Raw genomic sequence first — 16,010 nt, 5'->3', positions numbered from 1 at the left:
TAGCCCACATAAATACCAGCAGGGATCTGTAATGACATTAGCCAGTTCACAAATCTACTAATAGGTTGCTTTTCAGTCTTAAATTGAGCTTGAACAAATGCATTACAAAAACTATGAGTGTCTTTGTTGGAAACATAGAAAATGCCATACAGTTGACAGTCAATAGAAAGCACATGCCGATTTTCCTGGTTATACCTGTGAGGACCAGATACATTTAGTATAACTGGGACCTTTTTATTATCTCTTTAGCAACAACGTTTAGGCGAGATTGCCTGCCAAAGAAAAAAGTTTTATTAGGTGCCATTTTCACCAAGCTTGTGTACCCTCTTCCCAACGTTTCCATTACTTGTCTTATCTGTTCAATGATTGATTCATCTCAAGAAGTATAAACCCAGCCTGATTCCCAGAACAAGATCTGGTGAAAGATGGCAGCGGAGCACAGACAGGTCAGTACAATTAAGAAACTGCAATCATGCAGGTTGTTTTTTTTTTGTTTTTTTTATTTCAGAAGCGACATTGCTGCTCCCTTCTGCAAAAAGAACCCAACTGTTTTTTATTTATTTTCATTTTATGCAAGACTTTCACAGCACAATATTTACAAATTATTTTGTGTGTTCACCATCTATGGTGTATGCACTGTGTAATCCAATTCTATACTAATTTCAACAATGCTCCAGTGCACTTTATCTACAACCCCAATTCAGTGTACTGTAGGTCCAGGGATGGTATTTTGGCCCTGGGCAAATATAAAGTGTGGGCACAAAATGTGTGGCATTTCAGCTCCCTGCACCCTTGCCATTCTGTCAACAAGGGCCCTGGGCAATGTGGCCCTGCTTATGTTTTCTGTGTCAGGTTCAGAAGACGGGATGTATGGAAACCACAGTCACACTTTTTGATGCTAATTTTACTTTGTATTATCATTTAATAATTGAAATATTTGTACATTTAGGCCTTGTTCACATTAGAGGTGCATTGCAGGACACTGTACCACTGCATAGAAACCACATATCATAATATAACAATATATATGTATAATGATGATATAACGCATTGTTATAAAGCATTGCTGTACATAATTCTCTCTGATTTTGTACAATGTAATGAATTTGGGGTGAATATCAAAATGCACAGCAGCGCAGGTGGCCATGTGTTGTATTTAATGCTTTGCTGCCACATGAGTTGTAGAGTAACCCATGGTATTCTGTACAGATATGTAGCTGTACTATTTAACTTCAAGGAATGTTTTATATTGCACTAGGAATAATCAGGTCTTCACCAGGAACAAAGTTCCAAGCTATAAATTCAATATTTTATTGTTAAATGAAGTCACCTCACACATCTACAACATTCCCGCCATAAACACTGATACTATTTATTCCTTTAACCAATCACAGTTCTCCTTTCACTCTCATAGGAACGAGAAGACAGGCCGATGAAAAGCGTGATGCTATTGGTTACGCCTTCATCAGCCCATCCAAGGAACTTATGTGCGAGAAGCTATGTCGGGAAGAGTTTTCAAGTTACCCAAACTACTACTTCCGGTGTGCACTGTATACATCCGGTGGGCGAGCAGCATAGTGTATTGCGGTGTAAAGTGACTGTAGTATACCGGAGGGCGGTAGGGAAGGAGCTGAGCGCTATGTCGGACACGTGGAGCTCTATCCAAGCTCACAAGAAGCAGCTGGACTGCCTGCGGGAACGGCTGAAGCGGAGGAGGAAGGATGTCAGCTCTCAGCTGGGGCTGGGTAATGTCTGTCTCCCTTCATTCACCGCCTGTGCCATGTACAGGGTCGGCTTTGTCCCTAGGCATTCACTGACTGCAGCAGCATTATTTATTTTGCTAATAAAAATGTAAAACATATAGTGACTTTCCTGCCATGGCAGTCCACCGTCCCATACATCTCTATGGTACTCTGCAGAGACCTCCCCATACTGACACACAGTAGATGGCAGCTGTCTGATGGTGGGAGCCGACTCCTCATAATCCGTCCTCCCTCTGCACAGGAAACATGGGAGTCGCCATGTCTGGCCTCATGCAATGCTGCTTGCTTGGCTGTCTCTGATCTCCATTCATTCTTCATCACTGATCGGGTCACCGGCTAGGATTAATGGCTGGGTATCTTGCATGTGTATGGGTAGCACAGTTGCCACTTCCATATTTTCTCAGTACAGGTTTATTTATAACGAGTCAGGAAGGGAGAGAAAATGTCTCCAACAAATCCCTGAATAGCAGTAAGCCCTAACCCCGGCTCTACAAAACTATATTTCATTGTATGCATTACATGTACAAGTGATGGAAATCACTTATAGTGGACAGAGATGATTCATGTAATATGTAGTTATGTAATCATTGCACAGAGATTGTCCATAGTCTGATTACATTTGTGACTACATTGTTCTTCTCTCATTCCAGATCTTCAGAATCCAGATGCTGGGCTGGCTCCAGGTCTGCGTAGTGACAGCCCGGTGCCTTCTGCACCTCCACAACCTTCAAAGACCGCTACTGGACCAACAGAAGTAATTCCAGACCCTGAACTGGAAAGTAAACTTTTGCATCATCTGTCAGATCTGTCACTTGTCTTGCCATCAGACTCTGTATCCATTCAACAAGCCATAGCTACGGTAAGATGGACTGTAAAGTAAATACACACCGGTCATGTGTACATAAAAAACAAAGTAATCCCCAGCTGCATGATAAGAACCCTGTTGTCTTGCCTGTGAAGTGGGAAACTTCTGTTCCTAGCTTTTGATGTGAAAAAATATAATATGCAGATTGTTTTTGCTGCCTGTGGAGTAAACAGGTTGTATATACAGGTAGTCCCCGAGTTACATATGAGATGGGGACTGTAGGTTTGTTCTTAAGTTAAATTTGTATGTAAGTCAGAATAGGTACACTATTTTAATAAATGCAGTTAGGACAGATGTTTGTCTCAACATAATATTAGGCAGTGTGATGTCAGTTACTGCATAAAATCCTCACTGTGAGCTAATCATAAACATAAACACTACCAATTAGATTTAGCCACCCTGTTCATTTTTGCAAGGCCACATTCCGAATCTAATACAAAACAGAGATCTGGGACTTTTCAGGCCAATAGGTGCAAATTTTATCAATTAAATATCAAAAAACATAACTTTAATAAATACCATTAAAAACATAAGCATAAAAAGAACCTAAAAATGTGCAACAAACACTACAAGAAAATTCCTGTCTGGGTTAGCCAATCAAAGGGGTACACCCTGTTGAGTTTGTCTTGGTCATTAAAGAGTTACAAGAGCTTGCAGAAGAGCTCAGTCTCAGCTGTGTTTAGCAAAAGATTTTTTTGGCAAGTCATGCAAACTGCCCCCTTCCAAGCCTTCGTCCTGCACACGAGGGAGCATGGAAGCTCTGTTCTTATCTAGGAGTCATCCGTATGTCGCATGTCTTTAACACGAGGAGTACCTGTATATTTCTATGACTATAGTTTAGTAGAAGTCAACTTGCCAATTGTTGCTTTGGATGATGACTATGGAGCTTAAAATTAGGTTGTTATAGGCAAGCAATGATGCAATAACTACTTTTTTTTTTTTGCTAAAGCACTGCATGTTATTATAGGTACCCCCTCCCCTTTTATAAAAAACAAAACATACATTCTTGTATTCACATCTTAGTTCTGCTGATCTCCTGCAACCATTTCCAACCTCAATGAATGTGCTGCAGTAGCATATAATTGCTCTGAACCAGCTTTCTGACAATGACAACCAAGGACCGTACTAATGCACCATCATAGCCTTTGTGGTCTCCAGAAGTGGAAGGGACAGGGAGATGAGGTCAAAGCATTGGCATTCTGGGTGACTTTTCATGGCAGAGTGACCTGGTTTTATTTTAGTGGAAAAAACAAAATTGAAATTGCTTTTGAAATAACATTAAGACTTTATAATATCATAACTGATAATGAAATCATATTGTATTTCCTTCAGATTTATTCTATTTGATGTGTGTGCAGCATTGCAGCTTTTCCTATTCATTCTGTTATCAGTTTTAACTTCTCTTACTTTATATCTCAAATATGATCTGCTGTATAATAATTAAACATTTCATGTTTTGTGTTGCAGCCAGATTTACCTGTGTCACGCCAAGCTGTTGAAAGCCTTTTACAAAAATTTGCAGCTCAGGAGCTTATTGAAGTTAAAGGTGGTGAGCATGAAGATAATGACCGACCCACCGTAGTGACTTATGCTGACCATTCCAAGCTTTCTGCAATGATGGGGGCTGTGTCTGAAAGAAAAGGGCAAACTACTGCTCCAGGAACCAAAAAGAGAAGGATACAAGAGACGGATGGGGCCACCTCCTCATCAGTAGCGTCATCCTCTGGTGCTGCTGGAGAGAAAAAGGTATCTGAGATCCATAAGAAGGCCCGCAAACATGCATCTCATTTGGACTTAGAAATCGAGAGCTTACTAAGTCAGCAGTCCACTAAAGAACAGCAAAGTAAGAAGGTAAGTGTTTTTGCGGGGCAATGGGTGCTGTCAGATATGTTTCAGGATTGATTAGTGCCTTACATTTGCAGTACTACAAGTTAGCATTTTCTGTTTGACCTAATATTGTGCAGGAGACAGAAGTACGGTAATGTTTAATTGGGTTATGTGATCCACGTTTTTTTAACAACAATCTATTTTTACTTTTTCTTCCATGTCAAGCTATGGTTTCAGACTAAGTAGACTTTTTTTAAGTATGTACATGTGACTGGGATTTACCTGTATTACACCAATACTAATATTACCGTACTTACATACTTGACTATTATATTTAGTTATTGGTTGACAGGTTGGACTAGGCAGTATTGACATTTGTTTTTCTCATATTGCATTAAGAATTTCTTCCCTTTAAAATGTAGGTAAGTCAAGAGATCTTGGAGCTCCTAAATACTAGCACAGCCAAGGAGCAATCTATTGTGGAAAAGTTCCGCTCCCGTGGAAGAGCTCAAGTCCAGGAGTTCTGTGACTATGGGACAAAAGAAGAGTGTATGAGAGCATCTGGAGTAGACACTCCATGCCGTAAACTACACTTCAGGTAAACCTAAAAAATTGTCATTTTAAAAATTATGTAGTTATGTTGTTATTCATATTTTACCATTATTGGACAGTTTATTACATAGATGCCACTTTCTGGTTCTCTCTCCTGGCCACTGCATCATACAAAACACATTAGTGATGTAGCTGCGGGTGGGGGTCCCAGGCATCTGATACATTTAAAGGTGTGTTGGATACTGAAGAGCCTTAAGTGGCCATACGCTTTCAGCAAAGTGACTGTGTTGGCAAAGTCCGAGAAAGTTATTATGCCCAGGGGCACTTTTGTTGAAAAAAAATACTGACAACAGTAATTTTGAAGATATACCAAGTACAAGGAAGTAATATATGTTCCCATAAAACATAATAGCAAAAAAAAAAAGAATTGCCATATTTATGATAGTTAATAAATGGCTATAAATATTCAAATAGTCTGTTGTGATAACTATTTATTCTTGATCTTCTTTTATAAAAAAAAACAAAGTACATCTCCACCAAGTAGTGGTGCTGGTAACACTAGTGGTGGTGCTGGTAACACAGAAGTACTAACCTGTACACTGCTGGTATTTTTTAGTAGATCTTTGTGGTGTTTACATCTTGTAAATACAATCACAGGGCTATAGAACTAAATATGGTTAATCATTTGTATATTCTATGTTTTCTATTGATCTCTCCATCTATCATCTCCCCTTATTGATGTTGCATGTAACTGTCTTTTACAAAATAATTGTAGGACCTATTTTCAAACCTTGGCCAGTAGTCAACACGTGTTGTAAGGCTGTATTCTGATAGGATCATTGTTATCTTTGCATACATCTTATTTTCATATTGTGATTCAATGCATTTCTTTTACTTACTGTACAGTACTAGCTGTACTTTGTTTAGTTTTTCTTTTCTGACTTGTAAATGTTATGACATTTTCTCTGCCATTAAACAGAAATGATTATATATTATAAAATTGCCTAAACTCCTTTTCAGTTTTTAACACAGAACTTTTTTTTAAGCCGGGTGGGAAAAAATTGTAGGCGGGATGGTGGCCCTTGTATTGTGACAAAACCGTTCAGTAAACACACAAAAACAGGCGGGTGGTTAATGAAAAGTGCTGGAAGGGCTGGGGAGAACACTGCTTTTTGTGAGTGATCTCTCATTTAGCCATTATGTTTCATAATTTTGCTAAATGTTCCCGGTAAAAAGGTGAATAAATCACAATGACTCTTTTGTTACAATGGCAAAAAAAGACAGCCGCGTACCTTTCCTAAATCAATGAATCCTTGCTTTCTCCATTCCGCGTGCAAAATGCACGCAAATGCAATGCAAATGTAAAGCCATGTTGTGATATTTTCCAGGCGTATAATTAACCCACATACGGACGAGTCTCTCGGTGACTGCTCCTTCCTGAACACTTGTTTCCATATGGACACCTGTAAATATGTTCATTATGAGATTGATGCGTGGGTGGAGCCTGGTGGAACAACAGCCGGCATCGAATCTACTCCAAGTCAAGAAATGCCATTGGTTAAAAGTGTTAGTGACGCAAGCGTAGGCCGTCTCTTCCCTGCACAGGTAATGCTAGTGTTTCACATTCTTATTTTAGGAACATGTTTTTTTTTTTTGTTTTTTTTTTTGTTTTGTTTTTTTACTTCTGTGTGTCTTCCATTAAAAACCTTTTTTAAAATGGATTTTAATTGTATTTTTAAAATATTGAGAACTGTATGTAATTGATCCCTGATGCTGGCATGGCTACCAGCTTTATATCTTTCAGCAAAATTATGCCCATTCCAGAATGAGCAATGAGGGATATTTCATACAATGCTAGTGATTTGGCAATATGTACATAGGAGAAGGGGGGGACAGTGACATACAAGTTTTTTGTGAGAAAGGGTAGAGGGTACAGAAATAGGACATCTGTGGTGGATTTGATGGAGCAGTATATTCGGAGGATGGAAGGTATGAAAGTGAGCAGAAAGTGCAGGGAAGAAGTTTGTAGAGTATATGAAGGCAGAGGTATGACAGTTTGACAATATGTGAGGCAGGGGAATTCAATGCATGTGAGTGTTAGCAGTTTGTGCATAGAAGGTTTGCATAGGTATCTTGAAAGATAAGAGTATGTGCAGGAAAAGTAGGTGGACAAATGCTAAGATGGTAAATGAAGGAGACAGTACAAGGACAGAATGTGCGCTCTTTTGTTGTTAGTACATGTGACTCCATACAAGGATACACACAGGATGATAATAATCAGGAAATTTTAACACGGGGTAGGAAAACAGAGGTGCAAGAAGATGTGTGTGTGTGCAAGAAGTTTTCATTTCTGCTGACCTGAAACAGAAGGTGTACATCTACAGAGAGGTGAGGGAAGAACAAACATGGAAATGGAAGTATACTCAGTGAAGGTGTAAAGCTGAATGGGTTGCAAGGATCTTCCAGTGCTCTTACAGTACAGGATATAAAAAGGATAACTATGTTCTAAAGGTGCACTTCATCACTAACATGGACACTGGGAAGTGAGTTCTATGTGCTTGGATAGGATATAGAGGCACAAGCAATAACTGTGCATGGGGTGGAATGTTTCAATATTTTAAGTGTTTTTTTGGTAATGCTGTACATTTTATCATGTATCATATCAACTTTCATAATTTTTAGATAATTGTTTCAGAGTTGTAACAATTATCTAAAAATTCAAAATTCAGAGTTGTATTATATTTTTTCACAGTTAAAAAAGAAGTGGGCAAATGCATACTTTAATTAGGCATTTCTTTTGCTGCTGATCTGCATTACCTTACTGTGCAGCTAAGTTGCGCATCCTCTTACAGAAGCTGAGGCCCTCTTTGATGGACACAGGCTAAGGACCTTTGGGCTTTTGCCAATGACAATTTGAGATTTGTATAAGACTGATAGCTGAATAAAACCTGCAGTTTTTCCTCTGATCTGCATGTAACATTCTCCATGCACGTATTGTATTTCCATGGACTCCCACAGTATGGGAAAACCCCAAGTGATTCAAAATAAAGTCCATTGATACAGGTCCTAGCTTAGCCTAAATTTGCCAGAATCAATTGAAGCTCTACCCTCTGAAAATAAGGATAGTGCAATGTGAAGTAAGCTGCATTTCTTAACTTGCATTGACACCAACTTGGCTGAGCTTTTTCTATATATTTACATCTGCTAGTCAGATTTATTTACTTCTGTGCTGTGACTTTGTTCAGTGTAAATAACGGTTTCTTTGTTCTTTAGTGGATCCGGTGTGACATCCGATACCTGGACATGAGCATTCTGGGCAAGTTCTCAGTGGTAATGGCTGACCCACCATGGGATATTCATATGGAACTTCCATATGGGACTTTGACTGATGATGAAATGAGAAAATTGCAAATTCCGGTGTTGCAGGACGATGGATTTCTCTTTCTCTGGGTCACTGGAAGGTAAAACCATAGTTTTTTATAAGCACCAAGGGGTCTGTTTATATAAACGTGGAAAGTTATATGAATTTTATGTTTACCCTTTCATCTTGTTGATAAAAAAGTTAAAATATTTGATTTACACAGCAGCTGATGCCTTTATTCTCACATTGTTAGCATGGAAGAATCCCTTTTCCATATTTATAAATAAATCTCAGAGACTTAGATATTAGAGACAGCCAGACAAGTGATGTTTGCTCTTTACTGGTTATTTGCTTTTTCCAGAGCGTTATTTACCCTCATAAAATATCACACTTTCATAAATAGAAAACTATTAAAAAGCCATTGGAAACATTAGATTTTGTCTGGTGTTGTGTAAATATTTTCTGTTGACTGATTGAATTTTTTTAATTGAAGCAAACACTGGACAAATTAGTTTCGATTGATCTTTATTTCTTAAAAACCTGACTGCAGAATTGATGGAGAGAAGACCTCTAAATCCAACCCCAACCAAAGTCAATGGAAATAGATCCAGATAGACATTCGATAGTCTTGCCTCCACTTTCTTTTACCAGCATTTGCACTGTGTATCTAATAATGTGCAGTCATCCAGACACCAGTATACTACGTAACAGGAGTTTGTTCTGTGATCAGACCCAGTCTGACATGCCCACATGCCCCCCTTATCTTCTGTATGGGTTTGTGGTGTTACTTGTGATAAGGAGTGTAGTCAGTATTCAGCAATCAATCTCAGGAAAATGCAGTGGTAAAGCCATTGCATTTCCACTGAGGGAAAATAGTGTTGTAAATGCGTTTCCAAGCAAAAATCAGTCATAAATCATCACATGTAGGAGGGACATGAGATTTGCTAGCAATGACAGTCTGTAGTCTTGAGCTCATGGACATCACCAGATGCTGGGTTTCTTCCTTTTTAATGCTCTGCCAGGCCATTACTGCAGCGGCTTCCAGTTGCTGTTTGTTTGTGGGCCTTTCTGTCCGAAGATTAGTCTTCAACAAGTGAAATGCTCAATTGGGTTCAGATCAGGTGACTGACTTGGCCATTCAAGAATATTCCACTTCTTTGCTTTAATAAACTTCTGGGTTGCTTTGGCTGTATGTTTTGGGTCATTGTCCATCTGTATTATAAAACGCCTCCCAATCAATGTGACTGCATTTAGCTGGATTTGAGCAGACAGTATGTCTCTGAACACCTCAGAATTCATTCGGCTGCTTCTGTCCTGTGTCACATCATGGATAAACACTAGTGTCCCAGTGCCATGGCAGCCATGCATGCCCAAGCCATCACACTGCCTCCACCATGTTTTACAGATGATGTGGTATGCTTTGGATCATGAGCTGTTCCACGCCTTCTCCATACTTTTTTTCTTGCCATCATTCTGGTAAAAGGTTGATCTTGGTTTCATCTGTCCAAAGAATGTTTTTCCAGAACTGTGCCGACTTTTTTAGATGTTTTTGAGCAAAGTCCAATCTAGCCTTTCTATTCTTGAGGCTTATGAGTGGCTTGCACCTTGCAAGTGCACCCTCTGTATTTACTTTCATGCAGTCTTCTCTTTATGGTAGACTTGGATATCGATACGCCTACTTCCTGGAGAGTGTTGATCACTTGGTTGGCTGTTGTGAAGGGGTTTCTCTTCACCATGGAAATTATTCTGCGATCATCCACCACTGTTGTCTTCCGTGGACGTCCAGGTCTTTTGGAGTTGCTGAGTTCACCAGTGCTTTGTTTCTTTCTCGTGATGTACCAAACTGTAGATTTTGGCACTCCTAATGCTGTAGCAATTTCTTGGATGGGTTTTTTATGTTTTGCAGCTTAAGGATGGCTTGTTTCACCTGCATTTTATCTGATCTATCTTTAATTGATAATGACATAACGAAGGAATTGCCCACACCAGCCCATAAAATAGCTTTTGAGTCAATTATCCAATTACTTTTGAGCCCTTGAAATGAAGTGATCCTGTTAAAATAAAGTCTTTAGTTCCTCACATTTTATGTCTAAAAGGGGTACATTGTTTTTCATGAAAATTTATTTTACAATTTAATATAAAAGGTATGAGTATAATAAAGTTTGAAACACTAAATCATGTCAAAATAATAAATTAAATAGTTTAAAAAATAAAATTTATTTTTTTTAAATAAAAAATAAATATTATACTCATACTAAAATATTATACTGTAAAATAAATGTTCATGAAAGACAATGTACTGCTTTTACACATATAAATCCACTGTATTGCATTCAATACAGTTATTTTGTATTGAATGCAATACAAATAAATTTGAATTTCCTGCGGGCAACGTCCGCAAGCACCCACGTTACCGGGAACTCCCTGGTGACTCATTGAGTGCAGAGGAAGCTGGTCGGAGGAAGAAGGAAGACAGACATCGCAGAGAAGAACGATATATAGGTTTATCTACCCCGAGTGTGACTCGGGGTTACTGCTTTTAGCATCTTTTTTTCTTAGCATGGTCACACTCGGGGTTACCATGCCCAGGAGGTTAATGCACAGAACCAAAACTAGAAAAAAGTTGTCTCTGTCCAAATATTTGTGGACTTAACTGTATGTATGTTTCACCATCACTCGGAAACGCGTAGACATTTGAACCAAACTTGCTATACAAGTGACTGAGACTAATGTGAGTGCACCGGTCATATGTACAATGCTGTGCTATCTGTCAGAGCTATATTTAAATGTATGTGTGTATGTCATCACTAGGAAACGCATTGAGACATTTCAACCAAACTTGCTAGACATATGACTGAGACTCATGTGAGTGTACTGCTAATCTTTTTACAGCGCTGTGCTATATGTCAGAGGTATATTTGCATCTATGTATGTATGTGTGTATGTATTGCTCAGCACAGTGTGCCTTTTGCTTATATTTTTACATACTTTTTTTTTGGACTATAATATAGGATTGCAATAAATAAATACCCGGGCAACGCCGGGTAATCAGTGTGTGTGTGTGTATTTCAACTAAGCTTTAACTCTCTTAATTCTTAATCTTCTTAATTCTCTTCTTCTTCTTCTTCTCTTCTTAATTATTTTTCTAAATTTTTCCTTATTTTATATTTTGGTGCGTCTGCGTTTTCTTGCTTTCTTTATATGATAGACATAGCTGAAATGTAGAATTCTAGAAAATGTACAGGGGGCAACTTTTAGCCTAGGTGTACTAAAAGCATAATAAAAAACATCCTAAATGTTTCAATTTTATTTCTTTCTGTTTTGTAGAGCTATGGAACTGGGAAGAGAATGCTTGAAGCTGTGGGGGTAAGTGTATGGTACCTTCTGTTTGTAGGTTTGGGGGTTTTTTTGGCTTGTGACTAATGCAAATTTGTTATTGGGTGACACATCTACAGATATGAGCGAGTGGATGAGATAATCTGGGTGAAAACTAACCAGCTACAAAGAATTATTCGGACAGGACGCACAGGACATTGGTTAAATCATGGCAAAGAACACTGCTTGGTAATTGTATTGTATAATTATTTGTCCAGGTTTTCCTTTTATAATACCATTAACCTACCATCAACCTGACTTGTGTTGGAAACCATCTTTTATTGCTGTGTCACCCCTACATCCAAGAAAATAATACGTTTTGGAAATTTTAAGTATGACCACTTCTGATATTTCTTGTGTTAATTATAGGTTGGTGTGAAAGGAAACCCACAAGGTTTTAACCGCGGTCTTGATTGTGATGTTATTGTAGCTGAGGTAAGTGGAGCTGCTTCTTCTGTTGTATAGAATAATAAAATGGCCATATGGACTAAAAACATTGAAAGCGGGGAAAGGAGCAGACCACTCCCCAGACCAGCCTTTCTCTACCATTTATGTAATGTGTGGGGAACCCTTGTAATAAATTTTAAAGCCGCTGCTATACCTAAATCCACAGCTCACAGTACATTAGTGTGGTGGACAGTGTGAAGAATATCTTACATCGGGCTGGCCAAAACGTTGATCGCGGTCTTCCAGTCGATCGCATAGGCAACCCAAGTAGATTGCAGAGCCCTGCCTTACCCCTCCCTGCTGCTTCCTAGCAGCCAGGCTGCTACGTGTATAGGGATGCTGGGGATCTCTTTCTGTGTGAGAAGGCTCGGTGTAACAGTGGGGAGGGAGGCAGAGAGGGCTGGAGGAGGTGAGCAGTGCTGGGCGGTTTCTTGTGCAGCACGACATTCTCCTAGTACAGGTCTTGTAGTGCAATGTTCTGCCATTCAGTGTCTCATTAGCTTTAATCACTTCTCTGTCATACTCGGTATATTTACAAATAAATATATGGTTAGAATTTTTATTCTTAGTAGATCATTTTGACTTGGTCATTTAAAAAGTAGCTCCCAAGCAAAAAAAAGTCTGGGCACCCCTGACTTACATTGTTGGCTAGTGGGAAGAATGACACCCTTATAGAGAGCTTAAAAGATCATTGGAGAGGTATAAACTGCTCATAGCTCAAGGAACCACTAACAACTTTTGGAGGAACCCTAGTTGAGAAACACTGATCTACACTATTATCAAGGGGGTGTTTCGGCTTTATTTCCATGACCAGTGAATTGTTAGTGTTGAGTTTGGTAGCCTAATACCTTTTAAGTGACCAATAAAGTGGAATGTTTAATTAAACCTGTCCAAAATACATTACATTTATAACATTATGTAAAAGGGTTTTTTTCCCTTTTATATAATAGAAAATGTGTTTTTTTTTTGTTTATTATTACTTTCTTAACAAAATAAGGTTTGTGTATGGGTCAAGGGCTTATGGATCAAGGGCTTTTTACAAGTAAAGGTAATTGATTATAATTAGTGGAAGTTCTGCTTTAGGAGGTTAGGTATTGCTTACCTCCAACAGAAAATTCTAGTTGCCCGATTGTCCTTAGGTTCAGTACATTTAGACACTAATGCAGGTCAGGGAAACCAGAGAAAAAGTCAGAACTTCCTAATCTGCCTGCTGATGTCACAGCCATCCAGGAAAAAGCAATTTGGCAGTTACCCTTAGCACATTTGACTTTAAAAGAGATTGGTGTTTTAAATCTTATAGGTACGTTCTACAAGCCACAAACCCGATGAAATTTACGGTATGATCGAGCGTCTCTCTCCTGGAACCCGCAAGATTGAGCTCTTCGGACGTCCCCATAATGTACAGCCAAACTGGTTAGTGCCAACCTTTACAAATCTGGATAGAACCTCAGAGCAGTTTCTAGATTTTTTTTTTTTTTAAATCTTTGTAAAACTTTGAATACATAACTCATGCTATTTTATGTCAGTAATATGTATATGTTGTAAACAGACTATTGGTATTGTCATTCATAACCTGTGGGACCCAGTATGGAACCTGCAGGGTCCAGAGAAACAGTCTGATTGGAAAGCCCAGTCACAAAACTGGCGGCATCTCCTCAGGCACATTTCCCCATTCATTAAAGTACACCATGCTTTGTGTGGAATCCCCAAATGCAAACCAGAAGCAATACATCCCAAAGTCAGAATGTCCATAATGTAACAAAGAACTTAAAGCTTTACTTTTGGTTAGTTTTAAATTGCAGACTAAATGTTTTTCCCCGTGGCATGTTGTATTCTTAAGTACCCAGTTGGTGGGACTCCAAGTACATTTTAAGACTGAATGCACTTCTCACCTTGTTTATCCCCTAATCTAAACCAGTGGTTGCCAACCGGTGGTCCGGGACAAAACTTTTTGTAGTTAGTGACTCTGGCCGGTGCACCCCCAGTGGGGTCAGAAGGACAGGCCAGCGCTGTGGACCATGTTCCCCATATGGATCACAGGCTCGGGGCGCAGGTTTGAGCCTGCAATGGGAGAGTGGGTTCTGGCATTATGATATCACTCTGGGGGAAGTTTCTTCCCCTTTGAGTGACACACAGCTCCCCGCGTATACGCAGTCCAGAGTCTGATTTAGCTGGCCGCAGGTCCGAAAAGGTTGGCAACCACTGATCTAAACTACACTTCTTACTTATCTGAGTATTAAAGCATCGGCTTCCCAGGATCCTCCTCGCTGCTGGCCATGCGATCACCTATCTACAGGACTATCTAGTCAAACCTAGGAGCCTATAAGGGCTTTATGCATGGTTTTATGTCAATCCTAAAATGCTATTAATGACCTCTGCGTTTTTTCTCTAGGATAACATTAGGAAATCAGTTGGATGGGATCCATTTATTAGATCCAGACGTTGTAGCTCGATTTAAGCAACAATATCCAGATGGAGTCATCTCAAAACCAAAGCCCGTGATGAACTGCTCTTACTATATTAATGAACAGGATAATATGGATCAGAAGAAATGTATTGGCATTTGAGCTCCATGCTCCATGCTGCTCCTTACTGAAAAAATACTTTTGTCTAATTTTTGTAGACTTGTTTTTACAATTGTAAATACAAATTTAGGAGGTTGTTCTTTTGTAATGCAGTGCATTCTAAATTAAAAAACATTAGAGGAACACAATGTACCACCTAATGGTGTATGGTTTTTTTTCTAATTCAGGCATAGCTGTGTACTTGCTCTGAAAAACATGTTGGAAAACTGTGCTCTGAAAGCACAATCTTGCATTTTTCCTGATTTCACCCTCCATGAACAACCACTAGAGCTGTGTGAAGAAAATGGTGCGCGTGCTATTGTTGCTATTTCCTTTTCCATGTATCTATCTCTGTCCTAAGTTCTAGCCAGGGAACAGGGTATGCCCACTTCCTTTGAGACCATGGAGTGATCCCCCTATGAGAGAACTCAGTTTACGGATGGATTTTACTTGCTACCTACAATTCATCTATAAAGTAAGTAAGTAAAAATGTAATATTTTGCAGCTTACCAATCCTTGAATGTGGCAGCTTCACTACATTCTTTTTTTTCTTCCTTGGGTAGCTATGCTCACTGTCTCTACTGTATCCATGGAGGGAGTCAGGGTGTTGTCCCCCTTGTACAGGACTACAAACATGTCTTCCTCCCCATGGGAGAAGGGATTTAGTTGTTTATGAAAAGTGCATTATATCCACAATAAAAAAAAAAAAAAATTAAAATCCTCCGAACCCCTGGACAAAAAAAAAAATATATAGTGTAGAGTAGATGGCCAAGTCCTTAGGGAATATTTTAATTTTTGGGAGAATTGTATATAAGGTATAAGTATCAAACAAGTAGTTATAGTTGCCTCAAACAGATATGACTTTCAGGTGAAATTAGACATAACACCGGCTTTTATTCTTCCCTCGACACGTTTCATGGATCTAGTCCACTTCTTCAGGAGAAAATTTTGAATTCACTAACATACATGTATATTAATTACTTAACATCCATCAACATAATCTAATTTTAATACAACTTACATTTCAGGAAATAACTTCATTGGTTTATGATCCTCTCAACAACAATGGCAATGGGGGTCAAGAGACAGTTTGGACGGGCTGTTTATCTGTTTATACGAGTCAATCTTCCCACACATGGCCAAACATACCGAATTGTCTCTTGACCTCCATTGCCATTGTTGGGGGGATCATACCCATGAGGTTTTTCCTGAAAAGTAAGTTGTATAGAAATTGTATTATGTTGGACTAGAATGCG

The 16,010-nt window shown here is 39.0% G+C and overlaps 1 protein-coding gene across 1 annotated transcript; it reads left to right on the top strand.

The window, feature by feature from the left end:
- The first annotated feature begins 1,532 nt into the window (after window positions 1–1,532).
- Window positions 1,533–14,910, top strand: METTL3 (methyltransferase 3, N6-adenosine-methyltransferase complex catalytic subunit). The gene is made up of 11 exons (XM_072415182.1): window positions 1,533–1,745; window positions 2,414–2,622; window positions 4,096–4,479; window positions 4,878–5,053; window positions 6,396–6,612; window positions 8,281–8,468; window positions 11,696–11,734; window positions 11,824–11,932; window positions 12,113–12,178; window positions 13,491–13,603; window positions 14,583–14,910. The coding sequence occupies exons 1-11, from the start codon at window positions 1,640–1,642 to the stop codon at window positions 14,755–14,757; spliced, it is 1,782 nt and encodes a 593-aa protein (XP_072271283.1). The 5' UTR covers window positions 1,533–1,639; the 3' UTR covers window positions 14,758–14,910.
- The last annotated feature ends 1,100 nt before the right edge of the window (window positions 14,911–16,010 follow it).

The sequence above is a fragment of the Pyxicephalus adspersus genome, chromosome 6, assembly GCF_032062135.1.
Source record: "Pyxicephalus adspersus chromosome 6, UCB_Pads_2.0, whole genome shotgun sequence".
NCBI classification, from domain to species: Eukaryota; Metazoa; Chordata; class Amphibia; order Anura; family Pyxicephalidae; genus Pyxicephalus; species Pyxicephalus adspersus.
This window is presented reverse-complemented; position numbering and strand designations above follow the sequence as displayed.